This window comes from Thermomyces dupontii (genome assembly GCF_041956625.1).
Source record: "Thermomyces dupontii strain NRRL 2155 unplaced genomic scaffold VTN31scaffold_1, whole genome shotgun sequence".
Lineage (NCBI taxonomy): Eukaryota > Fungi > Ascomycota > Eurotiomycetes > Eurotiales > Trichocomaceae > Thermomyces > Thermomyces dupontii.
The window spans coordinates 4,323,670-4,350,128 of NW_027192307.1; the positions used below are offsets into that span (position 1 = coordinate 4,323,670).

The 26,459-nt window shown below is 53.7% G+C and overlaps 11 protein-coding genes across 11 annotated transcripts; 5 read left to right on the forward strand and 6 right to left on the reverse strand.

The window, feature by feature from the left end:
- Nucleotides 1-1,537: 1,537 nt before the first annotated feature.
- Nucleotides 1,538-2,609, forward strand: VTN31DRAFT_1640 (uncharacterized protein; the record flags this gene model as incomplete). Its single annotated transcript, XM_069401720.1, has 4 exons — nt 1,538-1,621; nt 1,687-1,699; nt 1,761-2,120; nt 2,182-2,609. 4 exons carry the CDS (start codon nt 1,538-1,540, stop codon nt 2,607-2,609), a joined length of 885 nt encoding a protein of 294 aa, XP_069264496.1.
- Nucleotides 2,610-3,572: 963 nt separating this feature from the next.
- VTN31DRAFT_1641 (uncharacterized protein) lies at nt 3,573-5,272 on the forward strand (the record flags this gene model as incomplete). The annotated part of the gene is made up of 5 exons (XM_069401721.1): nt 3,573-3,768; nt 3,841-4,213; nt 4,267-4,637; nt 4,698-5,037; nt 5,098-5,272. 5 exons carry the CDS (start codon nt 3,573-3,575, stop codon nt 5,270-5,272), a joined length of 1,455 nt encoding a protein of 484 aa, XP_069264497.1.
- Nucleotides 5,273-5,632: 360 nt separating this feature from the next.
- VTN31DRAFT_1642 (uncharacterized protein) lies at nt 5,633-6,415 on the forward strand (the record flags this gene model as incomplete). Its single annotated transcript, XM_069401722.1, has 1 exon — nt 5,633-6,415. One exon carries the CDS (start codon nt 5,633-5,635, stop codon nt 6,413-6,415), a length of 783 nt encoding a protein of 260 aa, XP_069264498.1.
- A 105-nt stretch (nt 6,416-6,520) lies between these two features.
- VTN31DRAFT_1643 (uncharacterized protein) lies at nt 6,521-8,988 on the reverse strand (the record flags this gene model as incomplete). Its single annotated transcript, XM_069401723.1, has 3 exons — nt 6,521-6,741; nt 6,804-8,844; nt 8,899-8,988. The coding sequence occupies 3 exons, from the start codon at nt 8,986-8,988 to the stop codon at nt 6,521-6,523; spliced, it is 2,352 nt and encodes a 783-aa protein (XP_069264499.1).
- An 879-nt stretch (nt 8,989-9,867) lies between these two features.
- On the reverse strand, nt 9,868-11,270 carry VTN31DRAFT_1644 (uncharacterized protein; the record flags this gene model as incomplete). The annotated part of the gene is made up of 8 exons (XM_069401724.1): nt 9,868-9,922; nt 9,976-10,420; nt 10,479-10,535; nt 10,592-10,684; nt 10,752-10,884; nt 10,967-11,002; nt 11,063-11,132; nt 11,239-11,270. The coding sequence occupies 8 exons, from the start codon at nt 11,268-11,270 to the stop codon at nt 9,868-9,870; spliced, it is 921 nt and encodes a 306-aa protein (XP_069264500.1).
- A 1,460-nt stretch (nt 11,271-12,730) lies between these two features.
- Nucleotides 12,731-14,450, reverse strand: VTN31DRAFT_1645 (uncharacterized protein; the record flags this gene model as incomplete). The annotated part of the gene is made up of 4 exons (XM_069401725.1): nt 12,731-12,759; nt 12,820-13,706; nt 13,764-14,292; nt 14,360-14,450. 4 exons carry the CDS (start codon nt 14,448-14,450, stop codon nt 12,731-12,733), a joined length of 1,536 nt encoding a protein of 511 aa, XP_069264501.1.
- Nucleotides 14,451-15,253: 803 nt separating this feature from the next.
- VTN31DRAFT_1646 (uncharacterized protein) lies at nt 15,254-17,671 on the reverse strand (the record flags this gene model as incomplete). The annotated part of the gene is made up of 5 exons (XM_069401726.1): nt 15,254-15,933; nt 15,983-17,169; nt 17,230-17,354; nt 17,421-17,477; nt 17,555-17,671. 5 exons carry the CDS (start codon nt 17,669-17,671, stop codon nt 15,254-15,256), a joined length of 2,166 nt encoding a protein of 721 aa, XP_069264502.1.
- Nucleotides 17,672-18,897: 1,226 nt separating this feature from the next.
- On the reverse strand, nt 18,898-21,215 carry VTN31DRAFT_1647 (uncharacterized protein; the record flags this gene model as incomplete). The annotated part of the gene is made up of 7 exons (XM_069401727.1): nt 18,898-19,400; nt 19,455-19,644; nt 19,699-20,598; nt 20,658-20,801; nt 20,856-20,928; nt 21,051-21,067; nt 21,135-21,215. The coding sequence occupies 7 exons, from the start codon at nt 21,213-21,215 to the stop codon at nt 18,898-18,900; spliced, it is 1,908 nt and encodes a 635-aa protein (XP_069264503.1).
- Nucleotides 21,216-23,264: 2,049 nt separating this feature from the next.
- VTN31DRAFT_1648 (uncharacterized protein) lies at nt 23,265-24,052 on the forward strand (the record flags this gene model as incomplete). Its single annotated transcript, XM_069401728.1, has 5 exons — nt 23,265-23,478; nt 23,551-23,650; nt 23,708-23,753; nt 23,809-23,974; nt 24,024-24,052. 5 exons carry the CDS (start codon nt 23,265-23,267, stop codon nt 24,050-24,052), a joined length of 555 nt encoding a protein of 184 aa, XP_069264504.1.
- A 150-nt stretch (nt 24,053-24,202) lies between these two features.
- Nucleotides 24,203-24,705, reverse strand: VTN31DRAFT_1649 (uncharacterized protein; the record flags this gene model as incomplete). The annotated part of the gene is made up of 2 exons (XM_069401729.1): nt 24,203-24,384; nt 24,447-24,705. 2 exons carry the CDS (start codon nt 24,703-24,705, stop codon nt 24,203-24,205), a joined length of 441 nt encoding a protein of 146 aa, XP_069264505.1.
- A 457-nt stretch (nt 24,706-25,162) lies between these two features.
- VTN31DRAFT_1650 (uncharacterized protein) lies at nt 25,163-26,364 on the forward strand (the record flags this gene model as incomplete). Its single annotated transcript, XM_069401731.1, has 4 exons — nt 25,163-25,206; nt 25,266-25,309; nt 25,376-25,501; nt 25,565-26,364. The coding sequence occupies 4 exons, from the start codon at nt 25,163-25,165 to the stop codon at nt 26,362-26,364; spliced, it is 1,014 nt and encodes a 337-aa protein (XP_069264506.1).
- Between the last annotated feature and the right edge of the window lie 95 nt (nt 26,365-26,459).

Consider the following 26,459-nt stretch of genomic DNA (forward strand, 5'->3'; position numbering starts at 1 on the left):
GTCTACCTACCTACCTAAGTACCTAGGTAGGTAGGTATCTATTATCTATCATCCTTGGCAGCTGGAATGCATTCGACAAATGCTGCCTGCCTGGACCACCTTGGGCCTTTGCATCTTCTTGCTCGGCGCGCTGGCTGAGCGAGTTGCATGGCGTTGGGCTCCTTAGCCGCCGCAGAGAGGACTCGGAATGTAGGGAGGAACCAAGTAAGCAATCTCATCAGAATCACAAGACACGCCTTAACAATTGCAAAGCGTCCAGATGACCTTCGAACAACCTTCCTCGATAATGTTGGAGTGGAAAGGTAGACGGCGTCAAACTATTTCAATGGAAGCCGTCCTCCCCCGGCGGCCGGGCGAAATAAGGATTGGCCGACCCTGGTAGCAGAAGTCGGTGTCTCCGAGACGAAAGGAACGCGCCGGCTCATGTAGGATGTCGCTACTGGCGATGTTTGGCCAGGTGACGATTCGCAACGAACCGACTTTTAAAGTCGAAAGGCGGGACCCCAGAATCACCATCGAAATTGGTGGAAAACGAAGACAGGCGCCGATGCATTGGCTTTGGTCATGGACACCCGCACAGATGACGATCGATTCATTGTCCTCCCTGGATGTGATGGGTGCCTCATTGTTCGTTGAGGTTCACTGTGTCGGGTCTTTTGACTTCGGAAATAGGACCAGAGCTGTCCAGTTCTTCAGCACAAGCTTTGTGCACAAGTATGTTCTCCGTATGCAATGGTCTCTACTCTGCAATACCTCATCGACATCCCGAGAAAGTCTCCAAACTCGATCGAACTCGAGATTGTATCCGACGACGAAACAGAATGGGAAGGATGTCTGATTGATCATACCCCCAGCTGGTTATTTTTTTTTTTTTCTTGTCATGGGCGGTTCGTCGCAAGAGGGTTTCCAGAGAACAATGAGATACCCGTCGCATCTGCGGATAAGAGTGAATCGGTTGTGATTGATGCGGGCGTCCCAGTTTGGAGGGAAACGATTTGGGATTTCCCATCCAACAGCAAGATTCGGCGTGACGGACTGGTTTCTCCTCGATGGTCACCCCTTACTAGGCCCACCTACAATGTCAAGCCTTTTACGAATCTCAGTTTCTCAGAGGATAGCGACCTGAAGATGTTACCCAGATTGATCACTTCGCGATTAGTAAATATCATTCGGACATGAGAATGAACTCTCCGTGCTTGACCAAAAGTCGATTTCATGGACGATGATGTCATTGCGTCAATGGAGGTCGATCAAACTAACTTATGCTTAAACTGGGATGGTTAGGCACCCCGCAGGGAATCTACCCTTATCAGGCAAATCACGTGCCCGCTGATCACGTAAGGCTACCCCGGGATTTGCTTATCTCTGTTTCTCCGCACGTTTTGGAAATAATACTGCAGGCTTGACTGTTTATAGAACATCCCGAGGTAATTACTCGGTACTGTTGGATAGATCGCAAATTTGGCAGGATGTGATCATCTGCGGATTTTACAATATCGAGTCTTCTGTGACAGCACGCTTCTCTTGGTTCAAACCCATGGCAACGCAGTTGGTTCCTCTCGCCGAGGTCGAGCGGCTGAGTGCCTCGGTGATACGGATTCTGGGTGGGAATCCTGGCAAGGTCAGTGGAAAGATTACAATGGGAATGATGAACTCCTTAAGAATAGTTTCTGACAGCAATTGTAGTTTACCTTGCAAGGTAGAAGCCAAATCGAAGCTCCGTCGTCAACGAACAGAATGTTGACATGCGTTCGCTGTAGGAACAAATACATATCTCGTTGGCCGGGGGCCGCAACGCCTCCTCATCGACACCGGCGAGGGCGTCCCGCGCTGGGCGAGTCTCTTGCTATCGGTGCTGCAAGAGGAAAAAGCGACTGTCCATAAAGCTCTGATCACGCACTGGCACGTCGATCACGTCAAGGGCATCCCGGATCTCCTCAGGCTATGTCCCAAGGCGACGGTGCATAAGCATATGCCGGATGATGGGCAGGTGGACATTCAAGATGGTCAAGTATTTGCCGTCGAGGGGGCAACATTACGGGCGTTCCATAGTCCGGGACATACCGCGGATCATATGTGTTTTGTGTTTGAGGAGGAGGATGCCATTTTCACTGGCGACAGTATGTTTCCATTTTTTCACCTCGTCCATTATTGGGGGATGATTTTCTGATTTCTTGGGAGATGTCCTGGGCCACGGTACCGCCGTGTTTGAGGATCTCGATGCCTACATGGCTAGTCTACGGAAGATGAAGGACCGAGTATCGGGCCGGGCGTATCCCGGCCACGGCGCGGTGATTGACAACGCAACGACGAAAATCACGGAATATATCAAGCACCGGCAGCAGCGGGAGGATGAGGTGCTCCGGGTGCTGCGGTATGGCGACTCGGACGCAGAAGCCGTGGCGGGTCGCTCGACCCCCGAGCGCGTCCGTGACTGGACGCCGATGGAGATTGTGAAGGTGATCTACCGGGATGTGCCGGAGAGTTTGCACGTTGCAGCATCCAGGGGCGTTACCCAAGTGCTCTCGAAGCTGGAGAAGGAGGGCCGGGTAAGGCAAGATCCGTCATCGGGAACGTGGCGGCTGAACGCCGGTCAACCGGCTCTGTGAGGGCAGCGAGCGGATGATCGGCATCTCTCCGGGGCGGGGCCGCGGGGGTTCTGTCCATCGAGATTTCAAGGGTTCTTTTACGAGTACGAGTTCTCTGTATTGTATATACTCTCTATGTATCTCACGGCCACTCGGCGTAGCATGTGAAGCAATTCAGTACAGTCGAGAACGATTATGCTAGAAGGCGACCTAGTAGATGATTGGGCAGCATCTGGTCACAATCCCAACCCACATTGTCGAATACTTCATCAGTTGTAGTGGGAGGGGTCTAGATCGTTGCATGAATCGGGTGTCATCTAGTCTGGACCAAGTTGAGGCCCGACAAGAACAAGGCCTGATCTGATACTGTACCCCTTCCCCTTCTTTCACCCGTTGATCGTTGCAAAAAAACGAAAGAGAAGAATCACGGATCAAGTTCTGATAACCCAAAAAAAAATCGCTGAACAAACGCCGACGTCATCCGCCCAACTGGCGCCATGATTTGCTGAACCCCCAATCATAAGCCTTGAATCTGCACGCCTTCAATCTTTCAGTGTTGAGATTGTAGGGTTGTGTTGGTGTTGAGGATTCATTAATCCCGCAATCCATTTTTTGACTCTATCTCATTGCATTGTGTTCTCATTTTTTTATTCTACCTCACGGTTATTCACTCATCAGGTTCGTTGAAAGTTCACTTTTCTGCCTTAACGTTGTAACTTTATTTTTTTTCCCTCTGCCCCGCCGTTGTCATAGACTCCAACCCTCCAATCTATCGAACCACGAGATTAGAAGAACTGATAACAGCCCCTCCAAGAACACAAAGCTCGATAATTCCTGAAGAAAAGAGCAAAAAGTACAAAAAAAAAATAGCCTTCTCTCGAAGAGAGCAAAGAGAGCAACTCGGAGGAGTCGAGATTGCTACTCGTCTCCAATCGCCTTCCCATCACCATCAAGCGCTCCGACAATGGCAAATATGACTTTTCCATGTCGTCGGGCGGCCTGGTCAGCGGGCTGAGTGGCTTGACCCGGTCGACGACCTTTCGCTGGTACGGCTGGCCGGGTCTGGAGGTGCCCGAGGAGGAGGTACCCGTCGTGCAGAAGCGGCTCAAGGACGAGTACGGCGCGATTCCGGTGTTTATCGATGATGAGCTGGCGGATCGACATTATAATGGATTTTCCAGTACGTCTACCTGACTAGTCGTCACCAGACCGGGGGGTGGGGGAGAATTGGAGGCTGATGGATTGTAAACAGACTCGATTCTATGGCCGCTGTTCCATTACCACCCCGGCGAAATCACCTTTGACGAGTCCGCCTGGGACGCATACCGCGAGGCGAACCGCCTGTTTGCGCAGGCCGTGGCGGCCGACGTGCAAGACGGGGACCTGATCTGGGTGCATGACTACCACCTGATGCTGCTGCCGGAGATGCTGCGAGAGGAGATTGGTGACTCCAAGAAGAACGTCAAGATTGGCTTCTTCCTGCACACGCCATTCCCCAGCAGTGAGATCTACCGCATCCTGCCCGTCCGCAACGAATTGTTGCTTGGCGTGCTGCACTGCGATCTGATTGGGTTCCACACATACGACTATACAAGGCACTTTTTGAGCAGCTGCTCGCGGCTTCTGTAGGTGACCCGAGACGCGATCAAAACAGGAAACATAAGACTAACTCGGACAGCGGCCTCAACACCACACCCAACGGGATTGAATTCCAAGGCCGGATCGTCGCCACTGGGGCGTTCCCGATTGGCATCGATCCCGAGAAGTTCCGGGAGGGTCTACAGAAGGAAAAAGTGCAGAAGCGCATCGCGCAGCTGGAGCAAAAGTTCCAAGGCGTCAAACTGATGGTCGGCGTCGACCGACTGGACTACATCAAGGGAGTTCCGCAGAAGATGCATGCCCTCGAGGTGTTTCTGAGCGACCACCCGGAGTGGGTCGGCAAGGTGGTGCTGGTCCAGGTGGCCGTGCCGAGTCGACAAGATGTGGAGGAGTATCAGAATCTGCGGGCGGTCGTCAACGAGCTGGTTGGGCGGATCAACGGGAAGTTTGGTAAGTGATTCAACCCGGGGGAAGTACGATCAATCCAGAGTGGTGTACTGATTATTTCAGGCACGGTCGAGTTCATGCCGATCCACTTCTTGCACAAGTCAGTCAACTTTGACGAGCTCATCGCGCTCTACGCCGTGTCGGACGCGTGCATCGTGTCCTCGACGCGCGACGGCATGAACCTCGTGGCCTATGAGTACATTGCCACGCAGCACAAGCGGCATGGCGTGCTGGTGCTGTCCGAGTTTGCCGGCGCGGCGCAGAGCCTCAACGGCAGCATCATCGTCAACCCCTGGAACACGGAGGAGTTGGCCAACGCATACCAGGAGGCGGTGACGATGAGCCCGGAGCAGAAGGCGCTGAATTTCTCCAAGCTGGAGAAATACGTGTCGAAATACACAAGGTACTTCCTTCCTTTCCCTTCCAGCTGCCACAGGGGATATATGGGACTAACAGGTGCAAGTGCCTTTTGGGGTCAGTCGTTTGTTAGCGAGCTGAAGCGGGTTTCGCAGTCGGAGCGAAAGGTGCATGTGCGCAAGCCGTCGTTGCTGCAGGATGGGTTGTCGGGGGCGTCATTGCCGGATGGTCCGGAGGCGGATGAAGAAAAGAAAGAGGGCGAGGAGCAGGTGGTTCAATAGATGTATAAAGTCTTTAATTTATGTGATTAATCGATCGATGCATCCATGTACATTAGGAGTTCGTTTATATCTGCGAGGAGCATGAGCTTCGGAGTTCGAACACGATGGGTTAGGTTAGGGTAACTAGATTGATTTGATTGGCCAGGTTAGTTAGGTTATTGCAAACAATGCAAACACCGACCGCTGTGCAAGTATTGCACGAACCCGTCCGTCATATTCGTAAATTTTATCGACCGTTCAAGCAACGGCAGTCGCCATCAGAACACACGAGTTCCGCGACTCGTCAACGGGGAAAAGAAACAACAGGGGACATGCAGTGAATGCATTGATACAATTGACAGGGCAAAGTATCGACAACCAATGGCGACGTTTCTCCCCCTGCGCCGGGCATTGACCCTCTTTGGCCGAGGAGTCTCCTCCTACCGGTCAACAACCACCACCACAATCGCACGAGATGCGACATCAACAGCACTGAAGAGTATCACTGCAACGGCTGGGCCGGTATATACCCGATCATATGCCACCCCGACGACGACGACGACGACGACGACGACGACCACAGAATCGCAAAACAGCATCACCCAATCACCATCATCATCATCATCTACCTCCACGAACTACTCGTCGAAAGCGGGGGAGAATCATGACGAATTGCCCGACCTCCCCCTCCGCACCTACCCCAGCACCCGCAAGGTCGGCCGCGTCATCGCCACGCACACGATGCAAAAGACGGCGCGCGTCGCCCACAAGCACATCACCTGGGACAAGCATATCCGGAAATACTACCCCAAGGTCACGACCTACCTGGTGCATGACCCCCGCGGTTCCCTGCGGGAAGGGGATGTGATTGAGTTCTCGTCCGGGGCGCGCCGCTCGCCGCGTGTGCGGCACGTGGTGGAGAAGATCATTGCGCCGTTTGGGACGCCGTTGGAGGAGAGGCCGCCCGTGATGACGCCCGAGGAAAGAGCGAGGGAGAGGTTGGAGGAACGGTGGGCCAAGCTGCAGCGGAGAGCGCAGAGGCAAGGACGGGATGTGGATGAGATGTTGGAGGAGGTGAGGGAGAAGAGTGTGGGGAGGATCAAGAAGTTGGTGCAGAAGCGGTTGGAGGAGTCGGGGTCCTTGCTGAAGACGGGTTCGAATTGATCTTGTACACATACTACGGGTGATGTATTTTAGTTTCCTTTTTTTTTTTTATTCACTGTGTTATTGTCCGAAACTGAATCTATCCAGACTGATGATGGATTGATTTTAACCCCCCCGTTCGCCATACTCCCGCGCCCATTCTTCATACCGCCGAAGCCCTTCGCGGTTCACACTCGGCCGGATCGTGTACAGACTCGCCTCAAAGTCCTCGAACCGGATCGGCCGGATCTGCTCCATCGGTGTGTGTAACAATGCCTCGCCGAGATTGCGCAGAGGGCCCATAGCGGCGTCCTTGGCGAGCGCGGTGATGTCGGAGCCGGAGAACCCTAACCACATCAGTACCTACTGACACTGGGAAAAAAAAGGGGAAGGATCGAGAAGTACTAACCCTCTGTTACTCGAACCAACACCTCAATATCATCATCCGTCAGCTCATGCTTCTGATGACTGAGCAGCTTCCGCAGCTGCTGCTCTCGGACATGGCTCTCCGGCAGCGGGATGTACTGACGGCGCACGAAGCGGCGGCGCGCGGCCTCGTCAATGTCCCAGGGAAGATTCGTCGCGGCGAGGACGAGCACGCGGCTGGCATCCCCGTTACTATCCCGCGACGCCCCCGCCGCCGCCCGCTGCAGATCGGACCATTGGATCAGAAACTCCGTCTTTGACCGCCGCGACGCCTCGTGCTCCGTGCCGGACGACCGCGTCGACAGCAGCGAGTCGATCTCGTCGACGAAGATGATCGACGGCGCCAGCGCCTTGGCTAAGCCGAACAGCGCCCGCACCAGCTTCTCGCTCTCGCCGTGCCATTTGGACGTGAGCGTCGACGACGAGACCGAGAAGAAAGTCGACTTGGACTCTGTCGCGACGGCACGCGCGAGCATCGTCTTGCCCGTCCCCGGTGGGCCGAAGAGTAGCATCCCACGCGCGGGCTCCCGGAGCCCCCGAAACAGCTCCGGCCGGAGAAACGGGTACACCACGGCCTCCTTGAGCGCATTCTTGGCCGCCTCCAGCCCTGCAATGTCGTCCCAGCGCACCTCGTCACCGCGGACAATCACGTCGTTGAGGATCTGCCGTGCCGCGGTTACGTCAATGCCCCGAGGGAGCTTCTTCAAGATGTCCCGGAAGCTGCGGTCCGTTTCGTCTTCCTCCGCAGAAGACGGCGGTGAGTCCTCGGATGGACTCGACGGCGGCGTTACTCGCTGTCTCTCGGAGGCTACCGTCCTGACTTTTCGTGCTGGGACGGCTCGCTCTGATGATCGGCGCGACCGCATCTGCTCGTCCTCGCTGGGCGACGAGGCGCAAGTCGTCGGTGGCGTCGCGGGACTTGATTTGGGGATCGACGACGTCTGCGGAGTGGAGCTCGGTCTACTAGACCACGGCGGACCAGCACCGGGGCTTCGATCTGCGAACTCCCTTCGGGCCGGCGGTGCCGACCTCGGAGACTGTTTCTGCAGGTCACTGGCTGACAAGGATTTTCTGCTCGCTGCGGCCGCTGCCCGCTCCGGAGCAGCAGACACAGACTTGGACGACGACAGTAGCGGATCCGCCGCCTGCGGTTCCCGCCTGTACGACGGCGAGAAGTAGTCTAGCGGGGGCTGCCGTCTCCGTCGAGGAACATCATCGCCGATCGTCGTCGTCGTTGGCACCTTACTCGTCTCGGAGCGCTCCCGCTTCGCGTCCGACTCGCTGGACGGCCCGTGCATTGTCGCCACGCTGTCTCCAGACGACGAAGCTCCCGGGCCCAACGACCCCCACGCCAGTCCCGCCGCCTTGGACGCAGCAGGGCGGGACGCGCTGCGGCCATTCCCTGTTTTCGCCTTGCCCTTTTTCGGCGTCGAGCCGTCCTTTTTCTGCCGCAGCGTGGTGAGCATGACCCTGCGGCGTTCCGGGCTGGAGCCGCGAGAAGTCTCACGGACAAGTGGCGAAGGCGACGCCGACGCTTCACGCCGGACATACCCGCTCTCCCTGCCCACTGCCAACGATGAAGGCGGCCGTGGTGGCGGTGGAGGGCGCGGCGGTAGCGCCGGCGGCCTGCACAGATCATCGTAATCCATAGCGGGCACTGTGCCGTCGGCGATCCATCCGGGCCTACTACTCCCCTCGACTACCGGGCTGGAAACTGGCTTCTTACCCTTTTCCAGCCTCGCACGCGGCTGGGAAGAAGAGGACGAAGACGACGGTTGCTGCTTCACAGCCTCCGCCGTGCCAGAAGAAGAAGAATCAGCAGCAATCTCTTTCCGGCTCTCCTGCAGCGCCTCGAGCAGGTCCACACGCTCCTTGCACTGCAGCTCCAGCTGGCGGATGGACTCCTGCAGGGCCCGCTCGGTTTCGTTCTTGGGCACGTAGTTGGGCGGGACACGGTATGCGTTGTGATAGTAGATGGTTTCAAGGGCATTGCGCCATGACCGGAGGGCTTCTCGTTCATTATTCTTTCCTCGAGTTAGAATTATCTGTTTCTTGATCTAAGGAATTGGAATTCGAACCTGTCCCTCAAAGTATACCGCCGTCGAACACATCAAATAACACTCATCGTATGTCTTCTGCAGCGAAGACGAGGGCTTGGAGCGCATCATTCAGAAAGCTGAGTGCCACGTGGGAAGGACAGACAGACATGTGTCGGCCCATGCGACGCAGTCTGTCCGTAACTCCTTCGAACAAGTTCTAGTATTGTACTGATAGATGGTGCTCCGATGCCGTTATCGAGTAGTACCTAGTGGAGCTGGAAAAGAGAATTTAGATGGAGAAGGTGGCGTCGAGCCTTTCTCCACGCTCAGGACATCGGATATCTTAGGTTTCTCTCACAAACAGAGGTTGATATACGCCCTGCTCAACTCGGAATCGGGTCACCGCAAAGCAAGTCTGTCGATTCAAAGCCTCGAACCGAAGAGAGAAGCTGTGACGTAGTCGAGCCGTTTCTCGCATCCATACATACTGGGCTTATGTAATCTAGTAGGTATCCATTGAGAGGAGTCAAGAGGATTCATATATCAATCACAGAAAACACATTGCCTCGCCCTTCTTAGGGGTATGTCAGAAAGAGGTCTATGAGTACAGAGGTTCGAAATATGGCATAAACACACGACAGTGAATCGAAGAAATCCAACGCACAAACAGCCCCCAGACCTACACATCAATCATCAGTTCCATCCGACACGGAAAAATCCCTGCAGCAAGCCCACTCGCTCTTATGCTTTTTCTTTTTGTTTTCTCGCTCTACCGGTTCCAACGCCGGAAATCACGGACTCGAACAAACAGACAAAAGCACGTGTGTCAAATTAAGTCCACGCTTGTCGTGGGATAGATGGTGTCCACATGCGAAGCGTAAGAGAACCAACAGATATACAGAGGGGCGGGAAGTAGTCCAGTGCGGTCCCTAGATTGGACCGAAAGTGATTAGGACTCCCTCCGACGATGCGTGCAACACAATCCGGGATATGTACTGCACACTAGCGTCATGTCTCCTCCTGCTGATGCTTGAAGTATGCCTTTGCCATCTCATACGATGTCCTACACGACGAGTCAGGGAGATGATCCAAACTATTGGGGAACCAGCAACATACCAGCAAATAGCCGTGCTGGGCATCGTGGAAATAATGCGCGGTCGTATCCCCCGCAAGAACCCGGTCCATCCAAACTTTCGCTGGATGATAGTGGCCGCATCGAATAACCCCCGTGCCGTGCGTGCCTCTGGATCCTGCGTGATCCCGCGCGTTTGGAGCAGCGTCTTGATCACGTCGAGCGGGGTGGTGACCGCGGCGGCCACGGCGCCGGCTAACCCGCCGGCCACGCAGTGGGTGAGCGGGTCGTACTCCTTGTTTGGGTTCATGACCTTTGATATCGATTCGTAGGCCACGAACTGCGTCGCCGTGAACGGCACGGTCATGCAGAGTGTCGTGGGATAGGAGACGTAGAAGGCATGTAGCCCTTCAGCGCGGTAGACGGCGCGCGCACACTGCGCGATGGTCTTATGCGTTGCGCCTTGGGCCTGCATGCGTTGTTTGATGACTGGGACAGTCAGATTCCACTGTTTGCCTTCCATCACTTCGGGGAATCCAGTGCCTACCGTCAAACGGATTCATCAGAGCATCGCTAGCAATCGTTGCTGCGGCTCCGCTCAACGCTGTCCCGCTATCAGCATCAATCGCTCAAGAACTCGCTATTTACGGTCGGACTCACCAGCCGCGAACGGATGATGCCCATCATCGACATTTCCTCCAGCCAAATCCTTGACCAACTCGTAGGTAGCAAAATAGACGGCGTGGGCGGGACCTATACGACGCTCAATCTTTCAGCATATCCATCCGCCACTAGCATATTGGGCGCTCGATTTCCGTACCCGCACCCACGATGACGCTAGAAACACCCTTCCATAGAGTCCGCCAACCCTCGATTCGGTAGATTGTCGACACGGCATTCGTCAATCCGGTATACAAGCCGCTGGCGGAGGGATGAAGGATTTGCATTCGAGTCTATTGACGTAGGGCAAACAATCAGCGGGCGAGGAGTTGATTTTTATTATTATTTTTTTTTCCCCAAGTGTTCGGCACAAACCTTCAACAAATCTACCGGGTACATAACCGAGTGTTCCTAAAACCCGCATCAGCGATGCGAATCGCCAACTGAAGGAAATAGAAGAAAAAAGCGTACCGCAATCCCGGCAAAAGCGCCCGCGAGCATGTTGTGCCCGAGGCCATAATTGGACGGGAGAGCTTCGTAGCTAAAATTTCACCACAAAGCACCAGTCAGTCTCAATTCCCTCGGTCGCCGAAGAATTGTTCCAATGCTCTTTCCCTCAAGAAGGGAGAAAAAGACAAAACACGTACTCATATTCCTGGCCCGAAATGTGTTCCGCCATTCGAGCAGGAGGAAGAGCTGTTGCTCTTTCTGTCGCAGCCGGAGCCGCCAGGGTGGACGATGGGCTGCCGAGAGAAGAGGAGAAAAGAGTAGAGAGGGAATCAGGAGAGGAGAGAAACGCGATCGACGAGGTTGGTGACGGCTTCGCAGATACCCCTCGTTGTAATATCAGTCTTTTTTTGGGGGAGGGTGTTTGCGTCGTTGAAGCCGGAATCGCGGAGATTCTTGACTGGAGTTGGGACGTGAAAGCCGCCGAGGCCCGATAGGGAATATTTAATGGATTGATGCGCAAACAAAAAAACTGAGGAAGAGAAACAAGCAAAGATCCCGATATCTCACAAAATATAGTTTCTAAATCATTCTGCTCAATGCCTTGTGAGCAACATGGGCCTGATAGAATCGGAGATGTCAGAATGTCTTGACTTTTTGCACTGCGCCGCGATCTTAGGACTTTTTTGAAGCTTGTGGCGGCAGAATTCTTGACGCTTCAGAAGAAGAAAAATAAGACACTTCAAGTTGGATTGCAACACATCTCATGACGATCTGGACTTCGATCTATGCCAATGAATATGAATTGCCAAGTTATTTATGTATTGCGAGCCTCTGCCGTTGATTTCTGATGATGATCATGATGATCTGATATTTTTATCTGATCTGACCATCAGATTCATAACTACATACATTTCATCGTCACTTCTCACTCATCTTCTCCCCGCACCATCTCCAACTCCAATCCTCGAGTGATGTTTAGTCCAAGATGCAGACAAGAAACACAAGATTTCTGCCTAGTTTTGTTGCCTCCTTTTCAAACTATAATACGGAACATTTTGCACAATTTTCCTCTATCAAAGGAGCCAAAAGCTGCAAGGAACTCGGGCAAATTCCTCAAAAAAGGCTTTCATATGAAAACTCAAAAAAAAATAAATACGCCAACGTCGCAAACTCCGAAAACGACTGTCATTAATTATTTCTTTACAAGTTTTAAACCGACCAACTTACGGCCGAAATGTCGGACCTTCAGTTCACACTCGGCGTTTGCCCGATGACATATTCTGTTCTCAGCAACCGGTTTCGAAGTCACGGAAGATTGATCTTCCGAGAGCCGAGGACCCGAGGTACGGAGTACATGCCTACTTCATAAGTTCATGGATCCATCTCACTTCGCGGGCTCGAGTCTCGACAATGGAAGTTTAGAAATCCAAATCATCCCTAACCGATAATATTGAGAATAGATCTAGCGCTCATGATGGTACCAAATACCAAATACCTAACTACCAAATGCACGGCGGATCAACTCCGCACGTTGTAGACTTGCATCGGCATACACCCCTAGACTGTACAAATGCCTGATTGACCCAGAGTAATGATTCCTTGCGATGGAATGAATGTTGTTGCCGCTGCGGATACAAAACCGATGTTGCAGAATGTAAGAAAAAAAAGAAAGAAGAAACCATGCGTGGCTCATAATTGGACATTAAACTCCCATTCTCCTGTAGCAAGGCCGTCAGTATCAGTACTTGGACTTGGTAGTATCCGGGTGGTTGGCTTACCATTCTTCAGATTCTCCGCCGTAAAGCTCAACAGAATCACTCGCCGCTTGTTGCAGTAGGCCGTCTTGTCGAGGATGTCGACCTTGAGGTTGGCCAGCTCGTTGATGGGCTTCTCGAACATCTCGCTTAGGCTCTCCACGGCCAGCTCGAGGTCCTTTTGGTTGTCCTCGAAGATCTCTGTCAGGTTGTTGCGCGCCAGGTAGTACGCAAATGCGTACGTCCACTTGAGCGTCTGCCGGCACTGCTGCAGCGCCTGCGATGCCGTGGCCAGGAATTGCACCTCGATCCACGACATGCCCGACTGCGACTGCAGGCTGGTCATCTTCTTCTCCGTCCTCAGATACAGGTCCTTGTCCAGCCGGGCCGACTGCTCGTGGTTGGCGTAGCGGTTGTAGTAGTGGAGGTACCGCTGCAACTGCGCCCGTGACCGCGCCTGCGCGTCCCGCGCCTCCGCCCCGGACTTCTCCTCGTACCGGCTGCAGTTGTACCAGCTGGTGCCGTGCTCCGACCACAGACCCATGCACATCCAGCAGAACTCGTGCTTGCACTTGCGGCACGTCATGTGGTTGCAGCCGCCGTTCTTCTCAATCGTTGACTGGCACTTGGGGCACTCCTTGGTGTTGGCAGAAATCCAGTTGGCCGTCTCCGAGTCATCCTCGCACTTCTTCAGCCACATCTTGACCAGTTTGCAGGGTGCCGGCTGGTGGTCGTTCAGCGCGCACCCAAAGCAGAATCGGTGCTCGCATCCGCAACGCACCGTCGGCACGATGCGGGTGAGCTCTCGCGGTTTGACCGCGCAATCGATGGCGTATTCACAGTTGGGAGCAGGACACCACTTGAGATTGTCCTTGTCGTCGACGTAGGTGCGCGTGAGGAGAGTTTGGTACCTATATGCTGGTCAGAACTTCGCACATGCTGTCTAAGAGAAGAAGACAGAAACATACCGATCCTTGAGATCATCAGTCACCAGCAGGGCCAGGGATTTCGAGTCCACGATCCGATGGCACTGATCCTGCGGACACTGTATCCGCGCTGCCTCACCCTCTTCCCGGATCTTGTGTGCCAAGTACTGCCGGAAACAATCCACGCAGAACCGATGGCCGCAGCGCATGGCATACGTCTCGAGGTCATCGCTATCCTCGCAGCAAATGGAGCACATGAAACCGGGCACGACCTCGGTCTTCGGCGTGCCTTCGAAGTTCTGACCCAGCCCGGCCTCCTCCAGCAGCTCTTCTGACCGCTCCATATACGTCTCAATGATCTTTTCCCGGTTCCATCGGCCAAAACGCAGTAGGATCGCCGCCGACTCCGGAGGCAAGCCCAGGATGGTGGCAACCTCATTGATCTGTTGGTTCTGCTCTCGCTCGATATCCGTGGGGCTCAGCACCCGAAAGTCGACCTCGAACGGCTTCTTCGTCTTTTGGACGATATCCTTGTCGTAAGAGAACCCGGCGTCAAGGTCCTCCTCAAACTCTGCTATGAGTCAGTCTCGTTCCAAACAAAAATCCAACCGCTAAAAAAGAAAAAAATCAGGACTTACCATCTCCCAAACTCTCATCCTCGCTATCCTGCTCTTCCATAAACCCCCCTTGGCTTGACGCATCAGACATAAAATCGTCCTCCGAATCCATGCTGGCGGCGGCGGTGGTGGCTGGTGTCGCGAGTTCGGATTCCCTCCGGGATGATAACGATGATGTTGTGAGGTGGTCCTGGTCTGCGACGGGCTTACGATCTAAGGTCGAGACGGCCGTGCCGCGGTTATCGTCGTCGTCGATCGCCGCCTCGGCCGCCTTTCTCTTCCTCGTATTGGGCGGCGTGGTGGAAAGTGGTTAGATCGTGGCAAGCCACGATTCGAGACAAACAAAAGATGGGAGCTAGGCTATGAAGTATCTGCAACAAAAAGTTCAAAGCCTGCAACAACTGTTGTTGTCTGTTGAGAGGGAATTTTGAATCACGGTGATCTCCCGATCCGCGTTTCTTGATAAGATGGAGAGTGAAACGGGGGCGCGTGAACAAGAGGTGACTCGGTGAGAATAGTTCGCAGATGGCAAAAAAAAAGCTGAAGAAGCTTATCGTTGACTTGCTAAAGCCTTGCAACACAAGTAATGAGCACCGGTTTGTGCCTCATCAAACCACTTCTTTACTCTCAGCAGCAGTTGATAGACGCAGAAGGGCGGATCGGACCAGGCGGGGATCAAACCTTGATGTTACCTAATCGGGCTAATGCAGTCAGTTGTCCGGTGCTTACTCATCAGCCTACTGAATCATCCAGGCCAACTGGCTTGCGGCGTTCGCCTCACCAAGCCAGTTGACCGAGCCGGATTTTCGGTCTCGTTGCAATGTTCAGAGATCAATATGAACGCCGTAATACATGCATTAACACAGACCAGGTCTATTATAAAGCCCTAATCAGAAGACCAGAAGGAGGTCTGCATCACTCGCTCTCTTCCTCCTCGCTGTCTTCTTCCTCTTCGCTGTCCTCCTCTTCCGCGGTGGCCAGCCATTCAATAAGCTGCTGCGTCTGACTGCGAACCCTGCGCAGTTCCTCCGTACGCTTGGATCGTTCATCTTCCCACCAAGCCTCAAAGGCTTCCTCCTCGACAATGTCGAGGTCATATAGTTGCTTAGCTGTGAACAGGAGAATGGTCTCGCCCTTGGGCCGGTGGACGAGATCCTGCTGGATCAGCAGCAGCAGGTCCACCTGGTCGTTCTTCTCGTCCTTGTTCTTGTCGAACAGGCCGCGTTCCACCACCACTTTGTAGTTGGTGAACACGTCTCGGACGGCCTCGCCCGCGCCCTTGCCGGACTCCATCAGGGCCTGGATGCGCCGCATGAACGCCGACGCAATCGCGCGTCGCACCTGGTGGTCCGAGGCGTTCGCGCTCATCCGGAGACTAACCAGTTCCAGTTGCACCACGTCCGCCGACACTCCTTCGCGGAGACTCTCGTAGACGCTCGTGGAGGCGTCGTGCTGGAACTGGTCATGCTCTTCCTCCGATACCGAGGTGCCGAAACTATCTGACCGGTGTTCACGGAACATCTCCTCGTCCGACACCTCACTGGTGAGGGTCGAGATGGAGTCGGTGGACAGCGACAGGTGTGCTATGTTGTACACTAGGAGACTGTCAGTGCGAAATCTCGCAAGCTTGACTGGCATACTCACCGAGACCCGACACGATCTCACTCGCAGCGTCCTCGTCGTCCTCATCCTCCTCGCGGAAATACTCATAGCCGTGGCCACCCTTGCCAACGACCTGGGGATCGTTGGGAACGACGCCGCCGTCTCTCGGAGCCGCAGTGATTCGCACTCCTGACTTGACTATAACACCATTGTCCAGCTTTACTCCGAATGATATTAGAGCACCGGGCTGGATCTTGCAGTTCTCGCCTACAACGACATCATCGGCGATGATCGCCTGGCGGATCTCGGTCCCGTCTCCGATGACGGCACCGTCCCAGATATACACCCCATCAAGAATGACATTCTTTCCTATCCTGCAGTCTCTCCCAAGCACGGAGTTGGTGACGGTGGTCTTGTCGCCAATAATGGTGCCTTGGCCTAGCACACAACGCCGACCAACCACGCAGGAACGAGCCAGCGTCACGCCTCGCTCCTGATACAGATTGCCAGGTCTCAGTTCGTAGGTATGCCCGGGCAGCAGGTTCGTGTCGGGGCACAGCGGGTAGGTCCAACGGGAAATAATATCCTTTGAAACAGCGTCGTACGCCGGCAGATCCCGAACCCTCGCCGCGTAGTGGTCCTTGACAATATACGTATGGATGGTCTTGCCATTCAACTCGTAGTCCTTCAGGACGCCGTACAGGAATTGTCTCCGCGGAGACTGATAGTCAAAACTATCCGACCACAAACTGAGCACGTCCGGCGTACAGATATCGATGCGGCAGTCGATGAGATCATGCCGGATATCGATCTCGGGATGCGACGTGATGAGCTCCATGTCGATCGTCAGACGGCCTGTCGGCCCCGATCCCGCCGTCGTCCGGGTCCGATGAGGGTCAATCTCCTCGTAGTGCAGGCAGCGATCCTTGGTGGGATCGATGACGAAGACGGGCGAGATGCCGACGGACTTGGTCCGGTGCTGCGTGCCCGCTTCCCGGAGGACAATGGTCATGATGGCGTTCTTGTCCGCCGCGCGCCGCGCGCGGTGCTTCGCCAGCGCATCCTCGATCGGCAGGTTGCTGATCACGTCGCCGCTAACGACGATGAAGTCACCGGTGATGAGGTGCTTTCCGTCGAGATCGCGCATGACGTCCCCGACGGACGTTGACGTGGATTTGAGAAAGGTCAGCTTCTTGAATGGCGACGAGGATGCTTTCCATCGCGACGCCCTATCCGGTTCTCGTCAATGCCACCTTCTCCCCCACGGCGCCGGGGATGCTCAGACGTACACAATATACTTTTCTAGTTGATCTGAATGCGCGCCTCCGTAGAGGAACACCTCTTGCACTCCCGCATTGGCAAGGAACTCGAGCGTATATTCAATCAACGGAGTATTCGCGAGAGGTAATAGACACTATCATCGTAAATCGATCGATCTCATCAGCGGTCTTTCTCTACTCCTCCATTAGGAAGTCCCTACCCTTGGCTTCTGTAATGTGAACGGCTCGAATCGGGTCTCAAAGGTATCCGCAAGCACCTTGGGGTCGAATTGATATCAGTTCCATTTCCAGCAATATTGAAACCGGAGAAAAACAGTAATGTGACGCGACATACAACGGCCTGCAAAGGTTCTTCAACTTCCTCTGCCGCGTAGCCTTTTTGTTTCCCAGCTCCCCCAGCTCCTCCTCCTCCTCCTCCGCCGCCGCCGCCGCCTTTCTGTTTCGGCCCCATCAGAATCGAGATTTGAGAGTAGAACGGAGGGAGGATTTCTTTCGTAAGTTCGACAATATCCCAATCGTACTCAACTCATGAACCGCACAACTCGAAAGCTTATGACTCGACATCCCACTTTCAAGATGGACATTGATTTGGCTTGTTTGGCTTGTTTGCTCTGTTTGACAATCTCCCTCCAATCTGGCTTAGCGCGTGATTCATGTGCACACTGCACACTGCACACCCCCTAGGCCCTCACAAGCCACAGGAGAGTCCGTTTGCATTTGCAACTCCGCAGCCACATGTCAGATGTGAGTCATGCAACCCGCACAACTCACGCAAGCCGCAAAAGGTCCAGAACATGACGACGGAAGCTGGAGCCTAGACCTCGGTCGAGACCAGCGTTCGAGATCTTCGGAAAATGTGAGAATACTTGCTCGTAATTTAACTAGAAAAAGTGACGGGCCGTGCCCAAAAGACAAAAAACGACAATCAGGGGCTGTTCTAATTTATAGGTCCATGTATGTATCATGCCATCGACCGTCCAGGATGAGTCTAGAAGTCGAGGCCTAGACTCTCAACCCCGGCTGATGAAAATCCCTTAAATACAAACGTCCAGCGATGATAATAATGAGATGCACACTTGCAGCGAGAAGACATTTCAGATTGAGCGTTAAGCCTAGTTATCCTAGTTCCAGTCACGAGGCAAGAAGAGTGCTTCAACGAACATCCAACCCCTCTATGATTTTCAACTACCCAATCAATCATATAATTACCGGATTCCTGTGGACAACAGGCACCACCGCAATCCGTTTTTCACCATCGAACCAAGCAACCTGCAGTGAAAACCCAAGCTCATCATCGCGTGGCAGATAATAACAACCCCAAGGAAAGAGACATTGCCAACCCACCCCCAGATCAATCAAATCAAAATGGGAGAAAAAAAAATCCCCTAGCCCCGATTATACCTTCTTCCGAAATCCGCTTAGAAATTCTGTAAAACAGTCAAACAAAAAAGCAAGATCCAGATCCCCTCCAGAGTAGATGAGCAGAATGGTATATGGCGATGAAAAAGCATGTCACGCCCGCAACTCCCAAACGCCGACCTGTAGCAAGCCGTAGGTCACGAGAATGAGGACAGAGCCCAACAGAACCACATGCAAATCAAGTCCCGAATCCGACAGAAAGCCACCGTAATAAGACGAAAGCAAGACAAAGTCCCTGACGAAGAGAGTCAAAGGAGATCAACCATTCTGCTGTGCAGGGAGTTGAGGCACCATGGTTGGCTGATAGAGACGTTGTCGCTTGGCAAAGTTGCCCACGTCTGGTGTACTGGACAGCTCGGAAATCTGGCGGCGGTGCGAAGTAGTAGTCACATCCGCTGGATTGAGCGGTGCGGCGCTGGCAGCCGGGTACTGAACGCCATTCTGATCGACTGCAAAGGCCGTGCCGGCCGGGGTCATCGGAGTCATGTACTGTCCCGTCATTTGTTGCATGTTCAAATTCATCGGGGACATGGTCTGGATCTGACTCGGCGACTGCCAATTGGTCATTGAAGCCGCAGGCGACTGACCGGTTGGGCTTTCCTCTTTGATTGAGTCTCGCGTTGCAGAGCTTTGTGTGGTGAGAGAGGCCGTGCCAGATGCATCGAGCGGCTGAGGGATGCTCTTGAGATGGACGAGATGCTTCTCCAGCATCTCAAGCAAGCTCTTGCGAGTGAAAGGCTTGGGCAGAACATCATCCATACCTGAGAATTTTGCTTAGCAATAAGGATTGTTTGTACAAAGGACGGAATACCTACCATTTTGGAAGTAGAGTTGAATGTCGTCGCTGCGGATGTTCGACGTCATGGCAATGATGGGAGTCCGGTCGAACTGGCGGATAAGTTGACATGCGGAGACGCCATCCAGGTTCGGCATGATGATATCCATTAAAATCAAGTCGTACCGCTTGCCGCCTTGCACCTTGTTGATAGCTTCCAAGCCATCCAACTGCAGCGTCGATCAGCATCGACTCACGAACTACAGGAGATGATCATCACGTACCGCACTGTCCACTTCGCAGTTGAAGGAATACAGAAACTTGCCACCAATCTGTCGGCAGGTGGCATCGTCTTCCACAAGCAAGATATTCGGTTTCTGTAGCCAACCTGGGTTGACTGTGACGTTCTTCTTTCGAGCCTCTTGTTGAGGCTGTTGTCGCCGTGGATCCGAGGGATCAGCCTCCTTCGGGGCCACGGAGTAAGGAATATTGTTCACCTGTTCGCTGTACATGGGATCGATGCCATTCGTCGTCCCAACCGGATACACAACCGACTCGAGCTCGCCATTCATCTTTGGGTATCCTAACGTGGATGCGGCGCTCGTGCCGGCCGCGTTGGGAGCACGAGTCGTACCGTTACGCACACCGTTGCCAAAGGGCGGCGTCGGGGACACCTGCGCCTTGGACGGGTCGTTCAGCTGTTCCAGATTGGCGAAATTGATTTGCATCTGTGCGCTCAAATCATTGAGAATCTTTGCAGCCTGCTGCAGCGGTGACGCTGGTCCATCGTCGGCCTGCGACGGGTTGACGACGGACCCATCCTGACTGGTGGTCTGCAGGGAGGTGCCCGCTCGATTGTCGCGCCGTTGTCGGGCATCGAGCATCAACAAGTAGTTCAGCAGCTGCTGAATGACACTTTCGTGCATGACTATGGTTTTCTGCGCCTTGGCGACTTCCTGCATGGCCAGCTGGTACTCCACCGTGAGTTGTGCCTGCCGCTCAGTCAGCTGTTGGATTTGCTGCTGCTGGGCCAGCAGCTGCGAATTCATCATCTCCATTTGTTGCGACTGCACGGAATCTTCATTTGTCTGTTGGTTCTTTCGGGGAGCAGGCGCTTTTCGGCGAATGTTATCCAGGGATTCTTTGCTGTTCGCCCGGAAATCCGGGTGTCTGAACTCCCACGCCTGTCCGACAGGTTTAGCAGCAGGCCTAGGGGGTCAAGGTGTGTGGATCGGTGACTGACATTCGGCCCATAGGGTGACTGCCCCGACTCCTCATTGTTCTGGCGGACTTTGTGGAAGTCGTACTTGTTCAGCTGACGGACGAAGCTGGCAAAATTACTGTGCTTGAAGTGCTTGGGAAGGATGTTCTTGGTAAATTTTTCGCACTGCCGGCGGTCAGCATTTCACCGCAACGTCGAGGTTGCGAAACCGATGCGCACCTCCAAGACAACGAAGCTGGTCCCGTCATCGCCCCATCGGACCGTTTCCGAGTATGAAGGGTCTTCCAGCATCCTAAACGATTTGATCAGCATCGATATTGCCCCATCGAACTCGGTCGGTTCCTCGAGTGCCGGCCAACCGAACTCGCGGACGAGGCAGAGGCAGGGAAGGAAAAAAAAAAAGACACTACTCACTTGTACAATTTCCGTACCTGTCACATGAGCTGCCAGTTAATCATTATGTCACCTGCCTATAAGAAGGAAAAGGGTATCACATACAAAGTCGCTGGAGTTCCCCGAAGAGGAGCCGGCATTGGAGCCGGTGTTGGAGCCGGCGTTGGACGACCGACCAGCTTCCATGTTGGGCTGGACCGGCGCAAAGCTAGAATCAGAGCTAGCGGCAGTCTCGAAGACGACGAACCAGCGGAAACGGGGATCGGAGCGACGATTATCAAGGAAAATCGGCGGTCCAGCAGGTCACAGCGGGAGTTTGGGAGGCGGGAACGGGGAAGAGGTCGAGACCAGCAGCGAACGCAGGTAGGGGGAGACGGATAGGTTTGGTTTATCGTGGTGGGACTGGAGATCGGGAAAAGGCTGGGTAATGCGTTTTTACTAGTAGTGACGGTCTGACCGTTGGCATCCGTCGAGGCACGGGGCGACAACTGGATTGACAGTGGGCCGAGATGAATAATAATATGTATGTAGGTACTCCGTATGGGAGTTGTTTTTCGGCTTGTTTCTGATGAGATGGGAGAGCGCACTGAAATGGCCAAATGGGTTTTTTTTTTTGTTCTTTTTGATGTTCAATTTTTGTAATTTTTTGTTTTTTTTTTCGTTTTCCTTTTCGGGTCCAGGCGAAGAGAGAGAGGGGAACGGAACGGGCAAGGGCGATCAATCAACAGCCGAGGTGACCTTGGAAGGGAAATCCAGAGCTTAGAATCAGAGCTCCCTCTGGCGTTGAATTGTCCAGCAAGTGGGTGGAAGATGCCAAAATCAAATCTCTGATCAACAGGAATATATTGTCCCGTTATGAGCAACGCCAGCCGGGGATTTTGCAGATGGTCCGCGGTGTCTATTTGGTTTTCCCGGAGCCCATCTCTTGAGACTGTGAATAGGCCTAACTATGTATGTATCTTGGCGGAGCGATATGCCTGGTTCCGAACTTGTTGTGTCCAGTCTAACTCGAACCTCACTAATGCATACAGTAACTAATAGTTATCCTAGTATATGCATTCTGGTATTCATCCATGTGCCCGACTGAATCAACCGAGCACTGAAGCGATCGCAAATTGCAGAGGCTTGGTCTGCTGCAGCAAGCATGAAGGAACTCGTCAGAGGAAGGTGTTGATTACATAATACCTGTTCACTTGGAACCGTCCTGGTCCATGATTGGTGCGTTGTCATGCTGGCAGATTTGAGAAAGCCAAGCAGATCCGCCGCACATTCCAAGCAGCCCCGCCCAGTGGACTCTGAAGACCAATCAACGGCCAGCAGCCACAACCTCTCTTTGCCTCGACCGGGGGGTGTGCGTTAGCGGCTTAGCCTTTGTTCTTCCAGTTGTTGAGTTCACAGTTGACATCCTTCAGTTGCCGCCATTATCAAGAGCAATCCCTGAAACCTCCGAGAACTGTCCCTGTATTATCATCTCATACATAGGTGACCGGATGCTTGGACTCTTGGAGTGGTTAAATGGAATCGATTCCCGTGCGATACAGCTTAGTCATTCGTCGATCCTTCATTGCTTTCGGAATGCTCGTACGAGTACGTGGAGGTATTCGTCATATACTGTACGGAGAGTACGAGTTGTCTGCTTCGATTGGTGCCAGAACGTTGTTATCGCCAGCTTGAACACAAGAGATGTGGCAGGCGTTGGCGTCTGATGATCCTAGCTTGGCCAGAAACTGATCCGTTCGCCGTTGGCCTCGCGGAACTCAACATCACGCTAACAACAAGGTTGTCTGCGAGTCATCAAGGTCGAAATGATCAGTCTGCAGGGTTTCCAAAAGCGTGGCGACTTGAATGGCTAGGTTCCAAGACGCACGGCGACTACTGCAGATGGAGTATATAGAGATATCAATAATAACTACACTCTAGGTAGTATGAGTATGTATACAGTAGACCACGGGAAAGTCTCGATAGGTACGGTGTAATCACGGAGAAGCCACGGAATGGGTGAATCTTGTCCCATACAAAGGATTTTAAGCTTGTAGAATCATCAGAAATGCATCTTGCATGGTGAACCGCCGCACGGGCCTTCAGACTTGACAGCTCCACCAAGCTCTAGACGTCTCCAGACCCTGGTCTATCTTCAACATCTGCTCGTCCATCCGCGAATCCAATTCAGTCCCTGCAGAGTGGAAAAATCGGAAAAAATCCAAAGAGATCAGTTCCCCGACCCAATTGATCGCCATGTTCGCTGCGCGTCGGTTCACCTCCGCGATTCCTCGTGTCGTCGCCGGTCGTCAGGCCGCGTCGTTCCACAGCACTCGCCCCGCGTTCGTCAAGGTCGGAGACGCGATCCCAGACCTCGACGTGCTCGTTGAGAACTCCCCCGGAAATAAAGTCAATCTGGCAAAGGAGCTGCAGGGGAAGGGAGTCATTGTCGGCGTTCCAGCGGCTTTCAGTACGGCTCTCCGAGTCCGACAGCAGCTATACAGATGAGCATTTGTCTAATCAAATACGCTGCGGTTCTTAGGTCCCGCCTGCTCCAGCACCCACGTCCCCGGGTACATCAGCCATGCGAAACTCAAGGACGCGGGCAAAGTGTTTGTCGTCTCTGTCAATGACCCGTTTGTGTACGCGGACACCCTGGATGCGATGATGGAAAGGCACTGCATTGACACGTGCATTAGGATGAAAGCTTGGGCAGAGTCGCTTGACCCCGAGGGCAAGAGCGGAGTACGTTGGATCACCGTTTGCTTGGGATAGGCACAAATGACACGGCTTGATCTAGGTTCGCTTCCTGGGCGACCCCACGGGCAAGTTCACCGAGGCCCTCGACCTGGCCTTCGATAGCACCGCCATTTTCGGCAACAAGCGCAGCAAGCGCTATGCGTTGGTCACGGAGAACGGCAAGATCAAGGAGGTTCATGTCGAGCCGGACAACACTGGCGTTAATGGTAAGTGAAAACGGCTGCATGTCGTCTCGGTCAAGCTAATCTCGTCCAGTGTCCGCGGCAAACAAAGTGCTGGGTTGAACGTCACGATTCGCGCCGTGTATATTACAAGTCCAAGTCCAATCAGTAAACATAAGGCCTTTGATTCCTATCCATTGCTTCAATCTAATGTCAACATGTACAAAGTCCCGTTCTATGGGTTCCTAAATCCAAAGATCTGCTACATAGACTTTATGACCTCTCCTCCTGCATCTTCTGCCACTGCTCCGGCGTATAGCACTTTGGAGTCCAGGCATGAATCGCCGCAATCTCCTCCTTCAAGACGGAGTTGACGAGCCGATGGCGAGCAAGCGCATTCTTCTTGTCAAACTGCGGGGAGACGATGATAGCTTGGAACGCCTGCCCGCAGCCGCCTAGACACAATACCACGTTAACAACACCCCAGAGATTATTCAATGACAGGAGTCCTCTATACCCGAGAGATCTTCAACTTCAACATGCGTTGCCTCCAGCTGACTGGTGAGTTTGGCCCGTATCGATTCGGGGGTGACTGGGGAGCTGCTCCCTGTGGTTTGCTCAGCCATGGCTGCGTTGGCCGCCGCAAAGGCCCTTGACGAGTGCGTCGAGAACGGTGTCGCTACTGTTCTCTGTGAATAACAGTAGGAAATATGTGTTGGGCGCAGAAAGGCGCGAATGATGCCTCGACTCGGGGTCGCAATGCGGCGAACGAACATGAATTCGGCCCGAAAGGGAAGATGGAGGGGTTCGTTCAAGTGCGCCGGAGAGTAGGTACCTACTACCTAAATCAATGAGCGGGTGTCGACGGTACTGGACACAAAATTTGTACCGCTTGAATGTTACTGACAAATCACTGCTTGACCAACATGGAGCTGCCGGTTAGTACCAATTAAGACCTGATCTCCGATTCAAATCATGATGTCCCCCCGATAAAGTTGGCTGCCGGATCTAGCCGCTGACATAATCAGTCCGTTGGTGGCTGAAGCTTGGTTCTGCGCCACAAGTCAACATCCCATTCAAAACATCACGACTTGAACTGATGGGATTGTGCTCCAATATCCATTGAGAAACAGCGGTAGACTTCGGAATCCCGGGTTCATGTTCATTCGTTCCCTCATCCGTCCGGCAGGACTGCGGAGATTCTCGACAATGGCTCCCTCGACAACTCCCAGCATGGCGCCTTTTGCCAAGGTGGTCGTGGATGTGATGCGCAAACTGCATGCCTCTCCTAAAACCCCCCCAAAAATCTCACCGAATGGATCTGACAATTGCATAGATACCCAGAGTCATTAGCGGACAAGAGCTTTGATAATACCGGACGTGAGTAGCAAGCAAGCAGTCGGAGCATGGGACCGATTTCAATGCTCATGTGCCTTGATGCATCAGTATTGCTGGAAGCACCAGCCAACCCTCGTAAACAGTCGAGACCAATGGCGCTTTTAACGGTAGATCTCACCAAGGCCGTTGCCGACGAGGCAATCTCGCGAGGGGTTTCCATCATTGTGTCGTACCGTGCGTGAGCATCCCTCCCGGTCGCCTTGGTCGATTGTACTAAGTGAACGCTTTACGGAGTAGATCCCATCATCTTCCGCGGCCTCAAGTCTCTTACTCTGCAAGATCCGCAGCAGCAGAGTCTGCTACGTCTGGCGCAGGAGGGCATCAGCGTCTACTCGCCGCACACAGCCGTCGACACCGTCCCCGGCGGCATGGCGGACTGGCTCTGCGACATTGTCGTTGGTCGGATTATACCTGCAGAGGACATGCCCAACATCTCCGGACTGTCCTCGTCTTCCTCCTCCTACTACTCCGGCATAATGAAACCGCGGCACCGACCAAATAATGGCCTCGCCATCGGAACATTCCCCACCTACACCACCATCCATCCTTCCCCAGAGCCCGTCCCCCCGGGCTTCGAATCCGCTGGCGCCGGTCGCCTAGTCACATTTGACACTCCGCAGGCCCTCTCTCTTCTGATCGATCGCATCGGTCGCGGCATCGGCAGCCCACAGGCCCTCTCCGTGGCCATCCCGCAGGGGCGAGATATCGACGAGATATCCATCCGCACCGTTGGCGTCTGTCCCGGCTCCGGTTCCAGCGTGCTGATGAAGGCCAACCCACTACCAGATCTACTGTTCACCGGTGAGCTGAGCCATCATGATGCCCTGGCAGCGATTGAGCGGGGGTCGGTCGTCGTGACCGTCTTTCACTCGAATAGCGAGCGGGGGTATCTGCATGATAGGATGAGGGATCAACTGGAGGTTGCTATCAAGGAGCATCTCCGGGAGATCGGTGCCGAGGGGGAGCTTGGGGATTTTGCGGTTGATGTGAGCCAGACTGATCAGGATCCGTACGGAGTGGTCATGAGAAAAGCATAATCGGGCCATGCAGGAGGACTCTTTCTCTCACTGGCATGTCATTACAGGGTTCTTTCTTTTGTTTTATGTACAGGGTAATGCATTCTAAGCTCTCT